Source organism: Cetorhinus maximus, chromosome 1 (assembly GCF_964194155.1).
Source record: "Cetorhinus maximus chromosome 1, sCetMax3.hap1.1, whole genome shotgun sequence".
Taxonomy (NCBI): domain Eukaryota; kingdom Metazoa; phylum Chordata; class Chondrichthyes; order Lamniformes; family Cetorhinidae; genus Cetorhinus; species Cetorhinus maximus.
The window spans coordinates 18726860-18749530 of NC_135879.1; the positions used below are offsets into that span (position 1 = coordinate 18726860).

At 43.1% G+C, this 22671-nt stretch overlaps 1 protein-coding gene across 2 annotated transcripts in view; it reads right to left on the reverse strand.

Annotated features, from left to right (window-relative positions):
• LOC144678323 (dihydropyrimidinase-related protein 1-like) overlaps positions 1 to 19789 on the reverse strand; it is a 61846-nt gene extending 42057 nt beyond the window's left edge. Inside the window, exon 1 of one of the 2 annotated variants that reach the window (XM_078538172.1) lies at positions 19309 to 19789. In XM_078538172.1, coding sequence (XP_078394298.1) covers positions 19309 to 19680 — 372 coding nt within the window. In that variant the 5' untranslated portion in view covers positions 19681 to 19789. Of the gene's footprint in view, positions 1 to 16354; positions 16627 to 19308 lie in introns of those variants that run through there. The other variant, XM_078538220.1, reaches the window with a different exon arrangement.
• Positions 19790 to 22671: the final 2882 nt, after the last annotated feature.

The window sequence follows — 22671 nt, forward strand, 5'->3', positions numbered from 1 at the left end:
TAAGATGAATTTTTTTTTTAAACAAACATTCTTCAGCTATTTTAATATTGTGCCACCCTTGACTGACCATTTTGTGTAACATACAAATCTAAAAGCAATAAGGAACTCTCATAATTCTAGGCATATCTAGACACACATCCCTATTGCAATGGTAGCTCTATCCAAATCTCCACCATTATTGAAATTGATATGATGCTCCAATAATAATTATGTAACTCACATATGTTGCAGAATTTTACTGATAATGATGAAAATCAATATTCTGGTACATAGTTAATTCCATACATGAGCATAACCCCTTTATTTTCACGCCAAACCTATTCTATTAGACTGATAATCATCACAATGGAGCATTCAGCCTGGTATAGAACTATATTCAAAACAAAACAAAAACAGAATTACCTGGAAAAACTCAGCAAGTCTGGACTTGCTGAGTTTTTCCAGGTAATTCTGTTTTTGTTTTGTTTTGGATTTCCAGCATCCGCAGTAGCTTTTAGCTTTTTGTTTTTAGAACTATATTCAATTCAGTTTGGTATAGAAGCATACTACATTCAGCCAACCTCATGCATTTCATCATCAAATTTAGAATCTGATGTAGTTTGACCTTTCACCTTTTAATGGCAAGTTCTTAATTAACCAGGCTTTCCACAAAACATACACAACTACGTAAGGAAAATTCCATAAACATATATGAGGGTTTTCTGCATTCATTCAACTTTTTGTTGGTAGAAGGACCGAAAGGATCTTTAAAGAATGCGCCTTAGCCTCAACTGCAAAAGAACCTACAAGGGAGGTATCCAAACTACAACTTGTAGACTACATGTGTCCCTGAACTCAACCAGCCCAGTATTATTTGTAGCTTAACTTCCTATTTGCTGATATAACCTATTAGAATTCTCTGGAGATTTGGAAAGTGCTCTTACCTCAATAATACATATGGGGTGGTGGCACAACGGTATTGTCGCTGGACTGGTATTCTAGTGACCCAGGCTAATGCTCTGGGGACCCAGGTTTGAATCCCACCACGGCAGATCATAAAATTTGAATTCAATAAAAATCTGGAATTTAAAGTCTGATGATAACCATGAAACCATTGTTGATTGTTGCAAAAGCCCATCTGGTTCACTAATGCCCTTTCCTTTAAGGAAGGAAATCTGCTGTCCTTACCTGGTCTGGCATACATGTGACTCCAGGCCCACAGCAATGTGGTTGACTCTTAAAATGCCCTCTGAACAAGGGCAATTAGGGATGGGAAATAAATGCTGGCCTAGCCAGCGATGCCCATGTCCCATGAACAAATAAACAAAAACAAGGAGCAGGGGCCATTCAGCCCCTCGAATCTGCTCCACCATTTAATAAGATCATGGCTGATGTCATGAAGCTATTAATGCATACAATATTTTGGAAAATATTTTTCATTTAAGATAGAGGTTTAGTCTGCGGGTTTGTCTAAATTGGATTAAAGCCAGTTAGTCTGGGTGCTTTGATATGTACTAGTTTGATGTGTAAGAGAGGTAGCGTGCATTTGCATTTTTTAAAGCATTTTTGAGCATTCAAGAAGTGGGGTGAAGACTGACGCCTTTCTAGCAGCTACCAAGCCATATGTTTATATCACTAATAAAATTGGTACTATGAAAGAGGGCTCATTGTTAAAAGGTGAAATTCAAAGAGGCTGTTGAGACCATGAGAATTTGAATTCAATCAGTGGTGGTAGGTATAACTTCAGTAGTTTTCGGGTGTACAGAGCAGAGGTAATGTAAGATAAAAAGGCGGTTGTAAGCCTCCAACTGGCTCCACAGTGGAAAGAACCTCATTTTGAATTCTTATGTGAAAATGCTTTGCCTGGTGCCTGGTTAAGTCTATAGATTGCTGTTGCCTTAATGGAGATTAGTTTGGGAATTTGTTAAAAGTTATGATGGTAGTAATTTGTAGCCATGTATATATATTTTTTTAACCTGGGTAAATTAATAAAATGTTTCAATTAGTTTACTGTAAAACCTCAAGAACTGATAGTCTGATTCCTGAATTTAGAGTCGCATCTCAAACATAACACTTAAAATTATAGGTTATGACAGCTGTTTAAAGTTTCCCTTTGGGATTTTTAAATAACTCCGCTTTATCAACTGCATCGGTCATAACAGCTGATCTAATAGTAACTTCCAATCTGCATCCCACCTACCCCTAATAACCTATCACCCCCTTGCTTATCAAGAATCTATCCCCCACTGCCTTAAAAATATTCAAAGACTTTGCTTCCACCGCCTTTTCAGGAAGAGAGTTCCAAAGACTCATGACCCTCAGAGAAAAAATTTCGACTCATCTCCATTTCAAATGGGCGACCCTTTATTTTTAAACAGTGACCTGTAGTTCTAGATTATCCCACAAGAGGAAACATCCTCTCCACATACACCCTGTCAAGACCCATCAGGATCTTACATGTTTCAATCAAATCGCCTCTCACTCTTCTAAACTCCAGCAATACAAGCCTTGCCCATCCAACCTTTCCACATAAGACAACCCGCCCATTCCAGGTATTAGTCTGGTAAACTTTCTCTGAACTGCTTCCAACATATTTACATCCTTCCTTTAATAAGGTGATCAAAACTGTACACAGTACTCTAGGTGTGGTCTCACAAGCACTCTGTATAACATGATTTCCCTTTCACAAAACCATGTTGACTCCACCTGATTACCTTCAACTTATCCAAGTGCCCTGCATTTTCCCTAAATGTTAAGCTAGCTGGCCTGTAGTTTCCCTTTTTGAATAATGAAGTTACATTTGCTATGTTCCAATCTAGTGGGACCTTCCCTGAATCTAGGGAGTTTTGGAAAACTAAAACCAATGCATCAATTATCTCACTAGCCACTTATTTTAAGGCCCTAGGATGAAGTCCATCAAGACCCAGGCACTTGTCAGCCCGCAGTTCCAACAATTTACTCAGTACCACTTCTCTGGTGACTGTAATTTTCTTGAGTTCCTCCCTACCTTCCATTTCCTGATATACAGCTGCCTCCGGGATGTTACCTGTATCCTCTATAGTGAAAATACCTGTTCAATTCACCTGCCATTTCCTTGTTTCCATTATCAATTATCCAGACTCAATTTCTATAGGACCAACATTCACTTTGTTAACTCATTTCTTTTAAAAATATTTTAGAAACTCTTACTACCTGTCTTGAAATTTCCGGCCAGCTTTCTCTCGTGCTTTAATTTATCCCCCCTTATTAATATTTTAGTCATCCTTTGCTATTCCTTTTATTCTATCAAAATCTTCTGGCCTTCCACCTATCTTTGCACAATTATATACTTTTTCTTTAAGTTTGATGCTATCTTTAACCTTTCTAGTTAACCATGGATAGTGTGTCCATCCCTTTCGCTATTTCTTACTCATTGGAATGTACCTATTCTGCATATTCTGAAATATCCCCTTAAATATTTGCCACTGCATCTCTATTGACCTATCCCTTAACCTAATTTGCTAATTCACTTTAGCCAGCTCTGCTTTCATGCCCTCATAATTGCCCTTATTTAAGTTTAAAAACATAGTCTCGGACTCACTCCTCTCTCCCCCAAACTGAATGTAAACATCAATTGCATTCTGGTCACTGCTACCTAGGGGTGCCTTCACTATGAGATCATTAATTAATTTCATCCCATTGCACAATACCAGGTATTTTATAGCCTGCTCTCTGGTTAGCTCCAGAACATGCTGTTCTTGGAAACTATCCCAGAAACATTCTATGAACTCCTCATCTAGGCTACCTTTGCCCATCTAACTTTTCCAGCCTATATGTAGATTAAAATCTCCCATGATTATCGCTGTGCCTTTCTGACAAGCTCCCATTATTTCTTCCTTTATGCTCCATCCTACCATGTGGTGCCTATTAGGTGGCTTGTACACGACTCCCACAAGTGACTTTTTGCCTTTACCATTTCTCTTCTCTAACCAAACTGTTTCCACATCCTGGTTTCCTGAACTTAGGTCATCTCTCTCTATTGTGCTAATACCATCATTAACTGACAGAGCCACCCCTCCACCTTTAGCTCGCTTCCTGTCCTTCCTAAATATCCTATACCCTTCAATATTCAGGTCCCAATCCATGTCCTCCTGCAGCCAAATCTCTGTAATGGCTATCATATCGTACTTATTTATTTCTACATGTGCTCTCAGTTCATCTATTTTGAATGCTTCGTGCATTCAGATACAGAGCCTTTATTTTAATCCTTTTATTCTTTTTATAACCTCTAGTCTGTTCTGTTGAACTACTGTTAGATTTGTACTCTCTATCCCTTCCTGTCCCGGTCTGTTTTTCATTTCCCATAATAATACCTTTCTATTTTGCCTGTCTCTACTCTTGATTTACCACATCTTCCAAAATTTGTGCCCTTGCCCCCACTACTTAGTTTAAAACCCGCTCTACTTTCCAGGTTATGTGGCTCTCAAGAACACCAGACCCAGTAAGTTCAATTGTAGACTGTCCCAATGGTACAGATTCCACTTTCCCCAGCATTGGTGCCGGTGCCCCATGAACCGGAACCCATTACTCTCACACCAGGCTTTGAGCCACGCATTCATCTCCCTAAACTGATTTGTCCAATGCCAATTTGCATGTGGCTCAGATAATAATCCAGAGATTATGACCTTTGAGGTTCTGCTTCTTAATTTGGTGCCTAGGTCCTCATACTGACTTTACAGAACCTCTTTCTTTGTCCTGCCGACGTCATTGGTACCAACGTGGATTACGACAACTGAGTCAACCCCCTCCCACTGCAAGTTCTTCTCCAGCCCCGGGCATATGTCTCAAGCCCTGGCATCAGGCAGGCAACACAGCCATCTGGACCCACACTCTTTGCTTCAGAGAACAGTGTCAATCCCTCTGGCTATATTGTCCCCTACTACCACTACATTCCTTGTAACTCCCCCCACTCGAATGGCTTCCTGTACCATGGTGCTATGGCCAGTTACTTCATCCACCCTGCAGCCCCCACTCTATTCCAAACAAGCTGAAAAAACCTTAAACCTGTTGGAAAACTGCAAGGGCTGAGGCTCCTGCACTCCTACCCTCTGGGTCCCCTTACCTGCCTCACTTGCAGTCACACCCTCCTGTCCCTGACCACTGACTAAATCAGAAGAGCCTATCCTAAAGGGTGCGTCTGCCTCCTGGAATAAAGTGTCCAGGTAACTTTCCCTCTCCCTGATATGCCGCAGTGTCTGCAGCTCAGACTCCAGCTCAATAACTTGGAGCTGAAGTTCCTGCAGCCTCAAACTCTTACTGCAGATGTGTTTGCCCTGGATCACACTGGTATCCAGAAGCTCCCACATCCTGCAATCACAGCACATCACCTGCCCTGCCATCTCCAATATGTGTTAAGTAATTAAGAATTGTTAATTAATTAAAGCCTGCACCTCCCAATAGGTTTTGGCACTGCCAGTGAACTTTACAATGCTGATAAAACAATACAGTACTTAATATACTGATAAAACTAATAATACCAGTTACTGGTTTACCTTCTCCTTTTGCTGCACCAACATGGAAATCAAATACTAAAGGTTGAAAAAGAGTAGAAGAAAAAAAGCTTCCTCCCCACGCTTCACCGAACCCCCCACTCAGCACACTTTACTTCTAGGAGTAAACCTTACCTAAAGCCCCTCTTTTCCCCTATGCACCGAATTCCCACTTTGCGCCAAATTCCCAGTTATACTCACTCAATCTCTGTCTCACTCAGGCCAAAGTCTCCCCTCCGATGGATAAATTCTAATTCAGAACATGCAGTATGTCAACAACTTTAGGATAACAGGAATTTGGTTTTAATATCTATGAGGCAAATTCACCAATCCTATGTTCCCAGCAGGTAACTGCACTCAAAGGGGTTTAGCTTTACATGACCTGCAGTTGTGGCCTCCAAAATCAAAACACTTGGATTCTACTTAATGACATTTCACACACACAAGTAAATTTTTTAAGTATGTATGAATGAGACTGACAAATAGCAATATGTTAGTACTAGTTGGATGGTGTGCGGAACCCCATATAGGTATTCTGCTGCCCAACCCTCAGTTTGGGGTAACATTGCTTGTGGCCAGTGAAGACTTTCAAACCCAAGTTGAAGCAGTAACAGAAACATTTGCTGCTTGCAGCACTATTATTAGCAGCTATCTTGACCAACTGTAACTGTAATGTGCATTATGTCTGTACTGCTTTTTTTTTGCATGGCTTGTGAATTTTTAAGTTAATTTACAACAACGCTCAATTCATGCTTTTTTTTAAGCCATGGATCATGGAGTGTTCTTCAGCATAATAATAAATGTGAAATGGAAATAATCATCAGTTTTGAATAGGAAAAATGGATATCCTCAGGATTGTTAAAAATAACTTTGTTCTTTTTTTCTCAATTTATAGATTATATATAGTAACAAAACAATAGTTTAATAGAGACCCAGAAAGCTTCATACAATTGACAATAGGTTCTCAGCATTCATTACATCTTAGTGTTATGAGTGAGCTGCAGTGGCAGACTTACATTGTACAATTATTTTCTATTTTTTATTCTTGCAGTAATTGATAATTTTTAAAATGTTCCAAAGGTGTTCCAAAAATTAATATTTACACATTTCCCGGGACAATATATGGTAACTGATTTGCAAATCCAGAGCAAATTGATTGGGCCATTAAAAAGGTAGTTTAACTAATAGGTTATCCCCGCCCTGGTTTAAGTGATCGTTGCTTCCATAATGGTGAGGTTCTTTGGTTGGATTGATTGGCAGGCGTTATACCAGGAGTTATTTGGAGTTTTAATTGGTCATATAATTACTCATTTGTTATTAGCTAGGACTCATGAAGAAATTTGTGAATTCAAACATTTGGTTCATAATTTCAATAATCAGTAGAACATCACACTTCCAAGAAGAAAATATGATGTAGCCAGTTGCTTACAACAATTAACAATACTGCTACAAAATAACCAAAAGATGGAGACTGGACTGCACTTATTCTAATGAGATGAGGAATACTGCAATAATCAAACCCAATATGGCCAATTATCCATCCTTAAAGTTGGTCTTTGCAACCACTTCAAAATGTGCACTCAAAACATCAGAGACTGCCTTGCAGAAATCTTGTTCATCTCTTAGTAACCATATCTGTATCGCAATTCTTCTTCAGTTACTTATGGGTCTTTGGATTACTTCACTATTTATTTCATATTCTTTGATATTTTCATTTCCTCTTTGTGTCTTTTTTTAATTCACTTATGGGATGTGGGCATCGCTGGCTAGGCCAGCATTTATTGGCCATCCCTAATTACATACAAACTAGGAAACTAGGAGCAGGAGTAGGCCATTCGGCCCTTCGAGCCTGCTCCGCCATTCAATATGATCATGGTTGATCCTCTAATTCAATGCCATTTGTCCGCTTTCTCTCCATACCCCTTGTTGCTCCTAATATCCAAAAAATTATCAATTTCTTTCTTGAATATACCCAGTGACCCGGCCTCCACAGCCTTCTGTGGTAGAGAATTCCACAGGTTTATCACCCTTTAAGTGAAGAAAATTTTCTTCATCTCAGTCTTAAATGGCCTGTCCCGTATCCTGAGACTGTGGCCCCTGGTTCTAGACTCCCCAGCCAGGGGATACATCCTCCCTGCATCTAGTCTGTCTAGCCTTGTTAGAATTTTATACGTTTCAATCAGATCCTCTCTCATTCTTCTAAACTCCAGTGAATACAGGCCCAGTCGAACCAATCTCTCCTCATACGACAGTCCTGCATATCCCAGTATCAGCCTGGTGAACCTTCGCTGCACTCCCTCTGTGGAAAGTATATCCTTTCTTCGGTAGGGAGATCAAAACTGCACTCAATACTTCAGGTGTGGTCTCACCAAGGCCCTGTATAACTGCAGTGGGGCATCCCTACTTCTGAACTCAAATCCTCTCGCAATGAAGGCCAGCAAACATTTGCCTTGAGAAGGTGGTGGTGAGCTACCATCTTGAACCACTGCAGTCCACTTGGTGCAGGGACACCCACAGTGCTGTTATGGAGGTGGTTCCAGGATTTTGACCAAGCGACAGTGAAAGAACGGCGCTATGTTTCCAAATCAGGATGGTGAGTGGCTTGGAGGGGAACAGGTGGTGTGTTCCCATATATCTGCTGCCCTTGACCTCCTAAATGGTAGCAGTTGTGGGTTTAGAAGGTACTGCCTAAGGAGCCTTGCTGAGTTTCTGTAGTGCATCTTGTTGATAGTACACACTGCTGCTACTGTGTGTCAGGGAGGGAGTGAATGTTTGTGGATGGGGTGCCAATCAAGACGACTGCTTTGTCATGGATGGTGTCAAGCTCCTTGAGTGTTGTTGGAGCTGCACTCAAGGCAAGTGGAGAATATTCCATCACACTCCTCACTTGTACCTTGTAGATGGTGGACAGGATTTGGGGAGTCAGGAGGTGAGTTACTCACCGCAGGATTCCTAGCCTCCAACCTGATCTTATAGCCACAGTAATTATATGGCTAGTCCAGTTCAGTTTCTGGTCAATGGTAACCCCCAGGATGTTGATAATGGGGGATTCAGTGATGGTAATGCCATTGAACATCAAGGGGCGATGGTTAGATTCTCTCTCTTTGGAGATGGTCATTGCCTGGCACTTGTGTGGTGCGAATATTGCTTGTCACTTGTCAGCCCAAGCCTGGATATTGTCCAGGTCTTGCTGCATTTAGACATGGACTGCTTCAGTATCTGAGGAGTCGTGAATGGTGGTGAACATTCTGCAATCTTCAGTAAACATCCCCACTTCTGACCATATGATGGAAGGAAGGTCATTGATGGAGCAGCTGAAGACGGTTGGGCCTAGGACACTACCCTGAGGGACTCCTGCAGTGATGCCCTGGAACTGAGATGATTGACCTCCAACAACCACAACCATCTTCCTTTGTGCTCAGTTTGACTCCAACCAGCAGAGAATTTTCCCCTGATTCCCATTAACTCCAGTTTTGCTAGTTTTCCCTGGTGTCACACTCGGTCAAACGCTGCCTTGATGTCAAGGGCAGTCACTCTCACCTCACCTCGGAAGCTCAGCTCTTTTGTCCTTTTTAACCACTATCCTGAGCTCATCAGATTTCATTTTGCAGGACGTCTTGCAGCAAATGTTTGGCACTGTCATTTTCTTAATGTATCCACAGTATTTTTACAACGGCCTTCCCAATGGAAATGCGACTTAGGTTTTTTGCAGGAAGAGATGGAACAATGGAGAGATGTCAAGCAGGATAGGATGGACCAAAAGCACCACTTGCTAGGGCTCTCCCACACACCACTTAGGAGGTGCAGGCACATCAACCTGGCAATAAGATACAGAACAGGCTACATAGGCTCCAAGTCAGTACAGAGCTGAAGATCCATGCTTTCCTGGAATGACATCTACAGCTAATAAGTATCACAGAGTCATGATACTACCTCTTCTTCAGTCTCTTTCCAGACATGCTGTCATTCTGGCCTCAAGGCAGCATGTTCTGGGATACCAAGAAGCCTTACTTCCATTTTCTGATGCCAGTTTCACTTAACAGCTATCAAACAGGGGGTTGGAGTGTTGCAACTCAATTTCATGCCTCCACATTATTGGGCATTCACTGTGTTTTTTGCCAGACATTTCTGTTACCAAAATATATATGATAAATATTAACTATTAGCTAGCCTTGAGGATACCATCACCATTTTCACCCCCATACACATTTAAGTACCTGCTTCCCTTTAACTGTACTTATCACTTCTTGTAAGGGATGAGTAGATAAAATTTCCCACTTTCTTCCCAGCAAGCTTCCACCATCACTATGGAGCAGGACTCACTCATAATGCATAAGTGAAACTGAGCCACAAAATCAGATAAAGTCAGCCTATTAATGATCAGGAGAGTGTTAGCAATTCAGTGTTTGGCTAATGGCTGATAGGAGACCCAAATGGAAAATTTACCCTTGCAAGTCAACTTTTACTGTTCATAGTAGCTTTTCCCTTATATAAAATGACCTTTGACGTATGCCACATATAGTCTACAGTTCATTCACGAGAAGAAAAAGTGAGAGTATCCTTCAACAGATCTTCCAACAACATTTTGTATTTATAGAATGCCTTTTATACAGGTCACATGTCACAAGGTGCTGCATAGAGGCATAAGGATAAAAAACAGTGATTAAATAAAAGAGGCAGGCAGGAAATGTGACCATTCTGTCTGTCTCCCCTTCACCCCTGGGGTTAATCGATCAGAAGCTTGATCAATGAGGTGGATTTTAAGGAAGATCTTAAAGGACAAGACAGATTTGAAGTGCTGGGGAAATATGTAAGGAGAGGATTCCCAAGCCTGAAACCTAGGCAGCTAAATGCATGGCCACCAATTGTGAGACAAAGAGAGCAAGGGAAGTACAAGTGTCTGCAGTCAAAGGAATGGAGAGTTCAGGTGGAATACGGTGTTGAAAAGGGGAATCTAAATGATAAGAATTTTAATTCTGGGAGTTGGGCAATTGGATGTAGGACATTGAAAACTGGGGTAATGGCAAGCAGAAATTGGTACAGGATAGAATGTGGGTTGTGGACAAGCTGAAGTTTGCAGTGTGTGAAAGATGGAATGTTGTCCCGGACAGCATTTAGAGTATTTGAGTCTTGATGTAGCAAAGGCATAGATGAAGATTTCAAAAGCAAATAGATTGAGACATGGGCAAAGACCAATGTGCTATAGGAGGTGGAAGCTGGCAACCTTTGTGATGGAGAGGGGTTAGTGTCAAAAGCTCAATCTTGGATCAACTGTGTGGTCGGTGGAAGTTGCATAAGTTGGGAAGCAATCTGAAATGGAGAAACACATACAAATCTCCTCTACAATGAGGAGACCTGATGCCAGTTAGGTGGCTGCTTTGCAGAATACCTCCATTCAGTCTGCATTTATGACCCTAAGCTTTCAGTCGCCTGTCATTTTAAATCTCTGCCCCACCCCCACTCTGACCTTGCTGTCCACGGCCTCCTACACTGTTCCAATGAAGTTCAACGCAAGCTCGAGGAACACTTAATCTCTCAACAAGGCACTTTACAGCTTTCCAGACTCAACAATGAGTTCAAAAATTTCAAACAATACCCTCTGTCCTCATTTCTTTTGAGCGATTTTGTGTCATTCTTTTTGTTTTTGGACAGTGGGTTTTGGCATTGATTCCACTTTCCTATTTACACTTCCTCTAGACCCACCTTTTGTTTCTTTTGTCCCATTACCATCTACTTTTGCCTTGCTGTACTATCTCTTTTGTCATTTAATCTCTCCTACCTTCCACCCTATCACAGAGCTTTCCTTTTCTTCTTTCCCTACTCCCCCTTTCCCTGTCTTACTTAAAAACTGTTACATTTCTAAATACTCCAAATTCTAATGAAGGACCATCGACCTGAAACGTTAACTCTATTTCTCTCTCCACAGATGCTGCCAGACCTGCTGAGTATTCCCAGCATTTTCTGTTTTTATTTCAGATTTCCAGCATCACAGCATTTTGCTCTTAAGACAAACAAGGGTTTTGGAAGGAGGAGGGCAGTGCCGAAGGCAAGAGAACAATTTATAATGTCAACTAGCATGGTGGCCAGGGACAGAAGCAGAGTTTAGTGATCAGCAGTTTAACAATAAGGGAGGACCAAGAAGTTTAGGAGGAGATACACAAGAACACAGGATACAAGATAGAAGTGGATTTTCAAGATTTGAAGATCTTAAATTGCATACATTTGGGATAGGGAGCAAGAACAAGAGTGATGGGCAAAAAACACTTAATGAGGGATAGTATATGGAAGTCTGCCTTTGGACAAGTTGGACTTTCTGCAGGGGTGATGCTAGGAGGCTGTAAAGGAGAGCACTGGTGAAATCAGCACTCAGTTCGAGAATAATTCGGGATAGGCAACAGCTGCTGGCTTTGCCAGCGATGCCCACATCCCATGGAAGAATGGAAAAAAAAAATCCAGTTTAAAGGAGGCAAAAGCATGGGTGAGGATTTCAGGAGCAATGGAGCTAAAGTATAGGTGGAGATGAACAAGTGGCAGGAGTGGAAGTAAATAGTCGAGCTAAGGATATAATGTGGGAGTTCAAAGTGCAGATCTAGACTGAACACCGTGTTGAGATTTTGTACTCTCTTAATCATTCTGAGCAAGTGGCTAAGAGAGAGATGGAGTCAGAGAGATTGGAGTTTATGGCAGGGGCTGAAAATTAAAGCTTTGACCTTCTGATGTTTGTGGAGTTTTTTTTTACCTAAGCATGACCTGATGTTGCACAGGCAGTCGGACAACACAGATAAAGTTCAAAGCAAAATACTTTGGACGCTGGAAATCTGAAATAAAAACAAAGTGCTGGAAATACTCACTGGTCTGGCAACATCTGTAGAGAGAGAAATAGAGTTAGTGCTTCGAGTCGAATGTGACTCTTCTTCAGATAAAGGTGGTTGTCATCAGTTACATGTAGAAACTGATCTTGGGCCTTTCAATAGTGTCATTGAAGGGTAGCACGTAATTGGGAAAGAGGAGAGGGCCAACTATGGATACTTGGATGATTCCAGAAGTTAGTGTGAGGAGCTGAGAAGAGAAGCCATTGCGATTAAAGAATGGAAACAGGAGTAAGCTAGTCAGTCTCTTGAGTCTGATCCAACATTTAATTAAATCATGGCTGATGATCAATACCTTTACCGAGGAAATATCTATCCAGTTTATTTCTGAAAGTTTTGATTAACCCAGCATCCACGTTCTTTTCCATATTTAACCCTTTAAACCCCAGTATCATTCTGGTTAGCCTGTGCTCTAATAGTAGAACCATTGCAAAGGCAATCCTCTGGAGTGACATAGTGGAGAAGACATGTTGTATGATGAAACTGTGGTTGAAAGCTTTAGAGAGATCCAGGAGAACAAGGGAAGTTAATGCACTATGGTCACCGTTAGAAAGGATATGATTTAACAATTTAGCCAAAAAAATCATTGCTATAGTAGGGCAGAAGGCAGACTGAAGGGATTCAAACAGGGGGTACATTGGATGAGAAGACACTGAGCTAGGTTGTGACAACACATGAGGACCTTAGAGAACGTAAGCAAACTTAGAAATGGAATGATAGTTGAAGGCGACAGGTAAGTCCAGGGTGGATTTTTGGAGGAACTGTGTACAGGGAAAAGGGTGAATTCTGAGCAAAAGGAACCATTAACAATGCTAGCTAGCATGGGGCCAGGAAGGCGAGGTGAGTGTTCAGGAGTTTGTGCTTTGGCTTTGTTCACCATTTTTGGAGCCACACAATTTACAAATGTGATTACATTCTCCAACTGCTGCATCTTCTTGAATGCATCACCACCTAATTCCATGACCAACCCTCCCATCATTCCCTATCCAAGATCTTTCAGTGTGATTTCTAGTCCACCTACAACACCAATGTCAAAGCAACCAACCATAACCTGTGTGGCTGCAACCAAGTTGTGTTACCCCTCCTTGCCTTCCTCAATCTCTCTCATGCCTCTAATCATTGATCAATACCATGCTCCTGCATCAGCTATCTTCCATGGTACCTTTCCTATCTGTTTCAATATAGCTAGCATATCTCCTTTTCTGGCTTTTCCTCCCTTGCCACACAGTTACCTTTGGGGTGCCCTGAGGTTTCATCATTGGTCCATATTTCTCATCTAAATGCAATTGTTTGACAACATTAACATAAGTATGGAGGTCATCATCCAAATGTATACTGCTGAAACTTAATGTTTGTTTCCTCAACATCAGGCCCATGTTTGCAGCTGTTCCTGTGCTGTCCAGCTGTTTGCTTCATTAAGTTATGGATGAGACAAAACTTTCTGAACCTCAGCGTTGGCAAGAACTAAGCCATTCTCTTTTGCTCTCATCAGAAACCCCACACCTTAATCCTGAATTTTCCTATTTAACCATTTGCTTAAGCTGTCTTTGACAACATACAACTTTGCTGTAGACTCTTATGACAAAGCTGTTGACTTCACTTCAGAATATGACCCACCTCTGCCTCTACCTCTCTTTTCATGTTGCTAAAATCCTCACTCAATGCTTTGACCTACATGTTTCCAACACACACTCCCCACTGGCCTACCAAGATTCACCTCACAAAATCAAACTTATCCAGAACTCCAAAACCCACAACTATCACATATTAAGTCCCACTCAGCTATCACCCTATGTCTTTCTTCCCAAGTCACTGAGGCCTCTCTTTACTGTAAACATGAAACCACCTCTATCCCTACACCAGTCTTCCAACTTGAAACTACTCGGCAACCCCCGTCTCTCTGCTCCACCATTGGCAGGGGACCATTCAGTCATGTTGCTCAAACATTCTGGAATTTTCTTTCAAATTCCCTCTTCTTACTGTACTTCTCTCCTTACTGCAGTATCTTTAAAAGCATCCTCCAAAACTAACTAGTTGCATCTTAACTTTTCCCCTATTACACAAACAAGGGGTGTGTTCCCTGGAGTTTAGAAGGTTGGGTGATCTAATCAAAGCTTTCAAACTGTTAAGGGGAACCAACAGGGTAGCTAGAGAGAAATTATTTCTGCTGGTTAGGGAGTCTAAGGCTAGGAGGTAGAATCTAACACTTCGAACCAGACCTTACAAGAGTGAAATTAAGAAACTTTTCTGTACACAAAAGGTCTCCCCCTCAAATGGCAACTGATGCTCAATTATTAATTTTAAATCTGAGATTGATGGATTCATATTAACCAAAGGTGTTAAGCGATATGGGACAAAGGTGGGTATATGGAAATGGGTCGCAGATCAGCCATTGAATAGTGGAATGAGCTTGAGGAACTAAATGTTCCCTAAACCCCCTTTTTGTTAAGCATCTTGATACATGTCAGTGCATTAAAGCCTGCTCTATCAGTTTATGTTTGCATGCTGATGTTAGAAATACACAATAGGACACCTTAGAAGGCTGAAACACAATCTCGTAGCTGGGAATGACTTTCAGTTCACTCTAATTCATGAATTAGATTCCTGGCCTTTTCAAATGCCTCAGAATGAATAACACTTTGTGCCCCAATGATGCGGCATGATTGTGATATCAGTGCACATTACATAGTTTGATTGGGAAAGGGCGTAGCCCCAGCTGAGAGGCCTTAACACTATCACTTAATCTGTCCATTGTTCTGTCTCAAATCCGAAACTTCACTAAGCATCAGCCTTGATGGCCCATGAAGTCGATACACTCAGATCATATTTACAATGTCCCCAAAGAATGAACTGCAATGTACAATTCTTGGCGACAGCACCGCTGTTCGGGCTGGTCAACAGCCAAATTGTATTATCAGGCGGAAGAGACTTTTGTTCCTGTCTGAGTTGGAACTGATCTCAAGTCACCGGAGATGAAAGGCTACTGTCGGAATGCAATTTCATAGCAAAAGGATTCTCCACACAGCGGCGGGGGTGGGGGGAAGAGTCTCCAGCGGCCTCGCAGAGCCAAGAGCTCTGCAGTTTATAACCAAATGAGAATGAGTGATTAAATATTTTTTTCCCTCTATAACTATTGGGAGCAACCTTACTTGGTAAAGTACTTTAAACATCATTAGAAAATAGTCAAATGTAACATAATATCAAAGTTAATTCTTTCCATGAAATCTAATAGTTTGTGTAATTACGGTTTGACCCTCGAGGTATCTTTCAATGATGGCGTTTCCTGCTTTGAAGATTTTTTTTTTTGTCTCGTTCGGACCCACCCGCCCCTCCCTCCCTTTTCTTTGAGAGAGAGAAAAAGCCACAATCTTGTATTTGCGTTTGCGCTTCAATGGCCAGGATTACACATTGCATCATATTTGCACCTTTTGCTCTTATTCTGTGAATTATTTTTTTTTTTGTCGCATCAAATGACCCCCGCCGATTAAACCGGGAATCCCGAACGCCCCTTGGGAGCCCAGATATTCCAGCGATGGTTCAGACAAACCATCGATTGTCATATCGATCGCAACTGGAAATGATCAGGACAGCCGCGCCCCTCGATATTGTCTGAAACCTTTCGTACACTTCATGATATATCATATATATATATTTATAAATATATATGGGTGCTCAGCAATTCCGACTGGAATCGATGGTGGGATAAGGAGTTGAAATAATAATGTCACGCGTGCAGATGGTGGGATGCGTTTTAAAGTGGGAGCCCTCGCCGCCATAATGCCAACCTTCCCCCTAGTCAGACTCGTGTTCGGATGGTTGATGCGGTCAAATCCCTGGGCAAACTTTTGTTTCACCCCCCCACTTCTCCCCAAAGCACCGACATAGGGTACACTCACTCACAGACATACATACACACACACACAGGCAAGGCACACTGGGTCACTGGCCTGACCTTCTTTCCAGAAAGGAAGAGCTTACCGTGATGCGGTGCATATCCTGGCCGTCTTGGTAGGACATGTTTTGCCTGTGTTTTATTGTGAGGGCAGGAGAGGAGCAGCGGGATTTCCCCGCTTTAAACTGGACGGGCAATCGCTACGTTAAAACTCGATTCTTTTGGGAAAAAAAGAATATTTATTTAATGAGTGTGATTATTATTTTCTTTTTGAAATGTGCAGCCAGAGGAGGTGTCAGTCTGCAGCCATCCGGAGGCAGTTGGGTGAAGAGAGCTCCTCCTAGAGGCTGCTCTGAGCACTTTTCATTAGCGGGGCAGGACTTTCAATCCATTCACGGGAATGTGGGCGTTGCTGGCAGAGCCAGCAAATTTTTTGCTGCCCACCTTAAATTGCCCACGAAGCCGCCTTCTTGAACCGCTGCAGTCCATCTGGAGAAGGTACGCCCGCGGCGCTAGGAGGGAGGGTGCTCCAAGATTCTGACCCACTGGACAATGAATCAACAGCGATTATACTTCCAAGTCAGGGTGGCTTGTGGGTGTTCCTGAGTGCATAGTGCCCTTGTCCTTATAGGTTGGAGCGGTCACGGAATTTTAACGGCACAGAAGGAGGCCATTCGGCCCATCGTGTCTGCACCGGCTCTCCAAATTATCTTCTCCTATCACTGTTTGCTTATCCCCACAACCACCCCACCCTCAACTTCTCTCTCCCCCCGCCCCCCACCTTAGACCAGCTTATATTTCACCTCTCTCCTAACTATACTTCAGTTCTGCCGAAGGGTCGTGAGGACTCAAAAGGTCAACTGATTTCTTCTCCACCGATGCTGCCAGACCTGCTGAGTTTTTCCAGGTAATTCTGTTTTTGCTCCAAATGAGCATGATGGCCTAGTGCCATTGCCCTGCCTTTTCCCTGTACCCCTGTGCATTGTTTCTGTTCGAATAATCACCGAATGCCCTCTTGAATGCTTCGATTGAACCTGCCTCCTGGTTGTGGTTTTGGGAGGTGCTGGCCAAGGAGCCTTGGCGAGTTGCTGCAGTGCATCTTGTAGATGGTACATGGTGCAGCCATGGTGCACCCTGGAGGGGCTGAAGGTGCTGAGATTCTTGTGTGATTTTTGGAGCTGCACTCCTTCAGCCAGGCAGGCAGTATTCCACCACACTCCTGTACCTTGTAAATGGCGGAGAGGCTTTGGGGACAGAGGAAATGAGTCACTCAGCACAGAATACCCAGCTCCTGACCTGCTTTTGCAGCTACAGTTGGCGGGATTTTCCACACCGCAAGTCAATGGACTTCTAGCAGGGATGCCGTCTTGCCCGCGGCGGGTCCCACCCACAACGGGGCCGGAAAATCCCGGCCAGTATTTCTGTGGCTACAAAAAAAAAATAGAATTACCTGGAAAAACTCAGCAGGTCTGGCAGCATCGGTGGAGAAGAAAAGAGTTGACGTTTCGAGTCCACATGACCCTTCAACAGAACGGTCATGTGGACTCGAAACGTCAACTCTTTTCTTCTCCACCGATGCTGCCAGACCTGCTGAGTTTTTCCAGGTAATTCTGTTTTTGTTTTGGATTTCCAGCATCCGCAGTAGTTTTTTGTTTTTATTTCTGTGGCTAGTCTGGTTAAGTTTCTGGTTAATGGAGACCACCCTCCCCTCCCTCCCCCTCACCCAGGATGCTGGTGGGAGAGGATTCAACAAAACTGATGCCATTGAATGTCAAGGAGAGATGTTCACATGCGTCCATGTTGGAAATGGGCATTGCCTGGTGCTTGTATGGCACAAATGTTACTTGCCACTTCCCACCTCAAGTATCCATGGTCTCTATGTCTTGTTGTTTGTGGGGCACAGGCTGCTAACTGAGGAATTCTGGATGGTTCTATGAGGAATTGCTCTGCAGGCTGATGCCATTCAAAAGCTGTAATGTTCTCAGTTTGACTCAATGGGTCGTCAGAGCAGGATAATTACGCCACTGGCTTTACTTTCTATGTAGCGGGAAATCATATTTAAATATTTAATTCTCCTCTCCCAACCAGCTCTCTCCAATTGAATGTAGTCTTCAACTAAAATGTGATGGGCACGCTGTCATTTCGGGTCACGCTGTCTTGTGCAATTCAAGTAAAGATGAATGGTCCCGGCATAACCACAAACACGGTTATCCCCGGGTTAATTCATTTCTCTCCCTGTGCTGTGAATACAAGGATAACCCCTGGATCGTCTCTTTGTTTGAATGTCGCTCGCTGGAGGTGAAGAGGGGAGGCGGGGTGCTAATGAGGGGAAGTCAGGGACCTGTAGAAAAGAAACCCATCTCATTAAGCCGGGTGGACCAGAAAGCCCCAGAGTATTAACGTCTTTTGTATATAATAAAAAGCGTGAGAGGAAGAACTGAGTTGGTGGGTTGGTGGGGGGTGGGGGGGAGTTGTCACGTTGCAGACAGACAATGGCTTCAGTGGAGGCAGCAAGAAAGGGGGTGGGTAATTATTAAAAGATGGAAGCTCGTGGCCAATGCACCAAGCCCTGATCTTGACAAGAGTTTGTGAGTGAGCGTTAGCATGGATCTAACACAACGACCCCACAAGGACTGCAGCTGTTCCCGCTCCCTCGGGCCGGGTTTGGTTAGCTTTCAGTGAAGGAGAGGCGCCGAGCTCCTAACCCGCTCAATAAACCCCAGGAACAAAAGAATCAGTCTAGGTGGAAGGAGGACATTTTCAACCAGAAAGATTTGCACCCCTCACTTTTATGTTGATCTGAGCCCACTATATCATTCCTTTAAAGCACTAAATCCAATTGTGAAGCATAAGTGGTTAAAATGAGGACTTTTCCAGTGATGGGCAAAAGTGGATTGAATAAGAGATTTTGTGAATGGAAATAAACGGAAAAAAGTTAACTTTTGTATGTGTGTGTGTGTGTGTGTGTGTTTGGTGGTGGGGGGTGGGGGGGGGGGGTTGGGGTGGATGATAATGATAATGATGGAGGTTTGGCTTGTACCTTGCCCTGCTCCCAGCCCTGGAGCAGCTCCTTGCCGGTCGCAGGTTTGATCTCCAGCGGGGCCCTCTCCTCCCTCTCGCTGGGAGAGCTGATGACCGAGCCGGAGATCTCACTGATATCGCTGGCAGTTTCGCTCAGTCCATCCGATTCCGGGGACAACAGATCCTGTCTGCTGGCGCTCCTGGACGCCTTGCCGCTCCGGCGCCCCACGCTGTAGGCATCGAAATCTATTGTCTTCCTCTCGTAGGCACCTTCCACGGTGCAGAACATGCCCCCGTATTTCTGCCGGGGGGTTTGAGCCGTGGTACCCGGTCTGGCCAGGTACACCGGCAGATCATCTTCCTTGTTCCAGTGTCTCTTACTCTCAGCCATGCTTTCTGGGCACAGTCTCCGAGACAGGGAGAGAGAGAGAGAGAGAGAGAAGAGGGGGGCGTAGAATGATAGCTCTTATTCTCACTCACCACAACTCTGTCACACTCGCACTTTTACTCTCTCACAGACACACACACACACACGAGCAAAGCAGTGGACTCCAGCCAGGATCTGGCGAGTTAATGAATCCTCTTGGTGACAGGCTATTTCATCCAAAGCCTCTGACACGGAAGTAATAGCGTCTGCATAAATGAGAAAAGAAAGTGTCGCTGTTGGTTCAGCTATTTTTTTTTGTGTGTGTGTGTGATTCCTTCCTTTTGAGGAGGGGCTTTGGAATGTGCTCTGAGTGGGAGGGTGAGGGGCGGCTTGGCTCTGTAAGCAGCTCCATTAAAAAGGATCGATCAAAATGTGTCCCCGGGTGCTCGGCATTCAGTTCACGGTGAGCTGTCCTTTCAGCACCAAGCCTGGCTCAGGGAATCAGGCCGCGCCCTTAGCTTCAGGGCGCTTTCTTGATTGGAGGAATTGCCCTCTGTTTGACCTGACCCCTCTAGCGTACTCACTGAGAGTGTACGTTGGTGCTCTCTCCCTCTTCAGAACATGGGGCACAGCGTTCAACTGGCTACCGTTTTTTTAAAAATGTAGCACTAAAAGAGGCGTTTGTGTTTTTTTTTTCAATGTCGAATAACCCATGTCTGACTTGCATGTACTTACTCGCGTTTGTGTTCCTGAATGCAAGTTGGTTAGGTAGTTTGCAAAGCATTAAGAAAAGTTGTGCAAATTTGCAAACTAAGGCGCCTAGGAATCGCAATCCCCGAATCGTCCCAAAATCTGTGCCCCCAAAAATATGCAAGCTCTGACCACCATCAACCTCACCCCATCCAAAAAAAAATATCAAGAACTGCAGTAATGTCGAAATATAATGAGATGCTAAAGTATTGAAATGGGGTTCCCAATGTGTGGCGGTGGGAAATGCAGGTCGCTATTGATGGTGAAGCGGATGATTGCTAACTGGTTCCACAACAGCCTGAAATTGGTTTTTCGCCTTCTCGCCATATTGTTTCCCACACCCCGCCCCCCCGACCCCCAGCCCACTATAACGCCCGAGGCCAATGAGGCCGGAAAATCCCGGCCGTAGTATGGGTCCCATTCACTGTCAGATGCCATGGTGGCATTAAGCATTACCAAATATAGCAAGTTGGTACAAGTATCTATCAATGGCTAATAGGACACAGAAACAGTCCGTTTAATTCCTATTTTTAATGTAAGCATTCCTTAGAATGGATTCGAAGATATTTCTTGTGAAACCCTTGATTCACATTAACTATTGATCAAAACAGTTCAGGTGTTGCAAAATTTAAACTACAACATTGTATTTGATTTAATCTGTGCAGTATAAAACTTATTTGTTTAGTCCAATCATGCAAATGATAAACAACAGGGGACAATGAAAAAAATGGATGCCCTATTTATACAAATAATGTAGGGCTAATAAATAGAGAACAACAGATTGTCTGAGACATTCTATATAACGTAGAGGCAATTCCATGACATACTAATGGTAAAACACTCGGAGAGGTACACGAGCATGGTGGCCCAAATCTTCCGGTCTCCAGATCGCCGGAGACCAAATATTTGACTGGAGATGCACTTTGGGACCCTGCAGAAGTCCTGACCTGCTGACCTATGTGGGAATTGCCCAGGAAGTTTCAACTTCTGATGGGCAATTCCCCTTTTCCCCAGGACCCTCCACAAACATCTCCAACTCTGATTTTAAGTCAGAGGCTTTGGACAGGTCCAACTTACCTGAATAGTTACCCAGGAAATGTTAGAAAAATAACCTAGTCTAACTCCTGGATAAATCTAGAACTGACATCCCAATCACTCACACTGACCCCCACACTACCCCCTTGACCACCCAACTAACCCCCCCCAGGCTCGACTACCCCCTCACCCACCTACCACTTACCTCACTCACCCTACCCATTTACCCACTTACCTCACTCACCTACCCACCCTAACACCCTTCTCATTCAAATATTCAACCACTCGCCCATTCACTAACATTCAAACTGCAACTTTAAACCTAACGTGACAGCTAGTGCCATAAAAAAGGGGGTCCTGCTTGTCTTTCCCCTGACTCTACTCCACTGCAATGGAGTCCCCCTAGGGATGCTGTGCTCTACATTTCTGGGGAAGCTGGGCCTGAAAGACCTGGCAAAAATGCAGAGCAGCATCGAGCCAGGGAAAGGTTTGAGCAGAGCAGAGATCCAATGATGATAGCTGTTGCACAGAAGATCACGGTCATTTATTAAAAAAATATTGCAATACCATTAATAAAATTTTGTCAAAGTCCATAGCTAGAACAGTTCCTTGAAGGGACACCAAAACAAAAAAATGATTGTGTAATTACATCAGAATATTTTCACACAAATTTAGAACACCTCATAAACCATGTCATTTACTGTTCAGTGAAACACAATGGGGTCTGTGTAGCCAATTTGATGAAATTACCATTGCCATCATGTTAGCTTAGCCCAGTGGTGCTAGGTATTACTTCAACACAGTTGGAATAACTACAGAAATATTTTAACAGGTAAAAGTGCAGTTCCATCCTGCAATGCCAGCTTACATCAAATCTATACTTAGTTCTTAGAAAAGTATTTTATCTTTTTTATTTTATAACCATAGTAGCTGATCCCAACCCTCGACTCATTGGTGATTCATTACTTTCCATTTTGGGAAGAAACAGGCCAGTGAATTTAATTTTTCCTATTAAGATTATACTTGAAATGGCAGCTATGCTTAACACTGTGTATTTTTGATGTAACTGTTAAGGAGCAGATATAATTCCAGTCATCATGTTAATATTCTATATTCCACACTCTGTGTGAGAGATATCAATGGTGCTGAACATATTGGTGCTGTGTAACTTAGGCCAGGATTTTACTGATGGCGGGTGGGCTGGGAGGGAGCAGGTGTGGAGCCAATCGC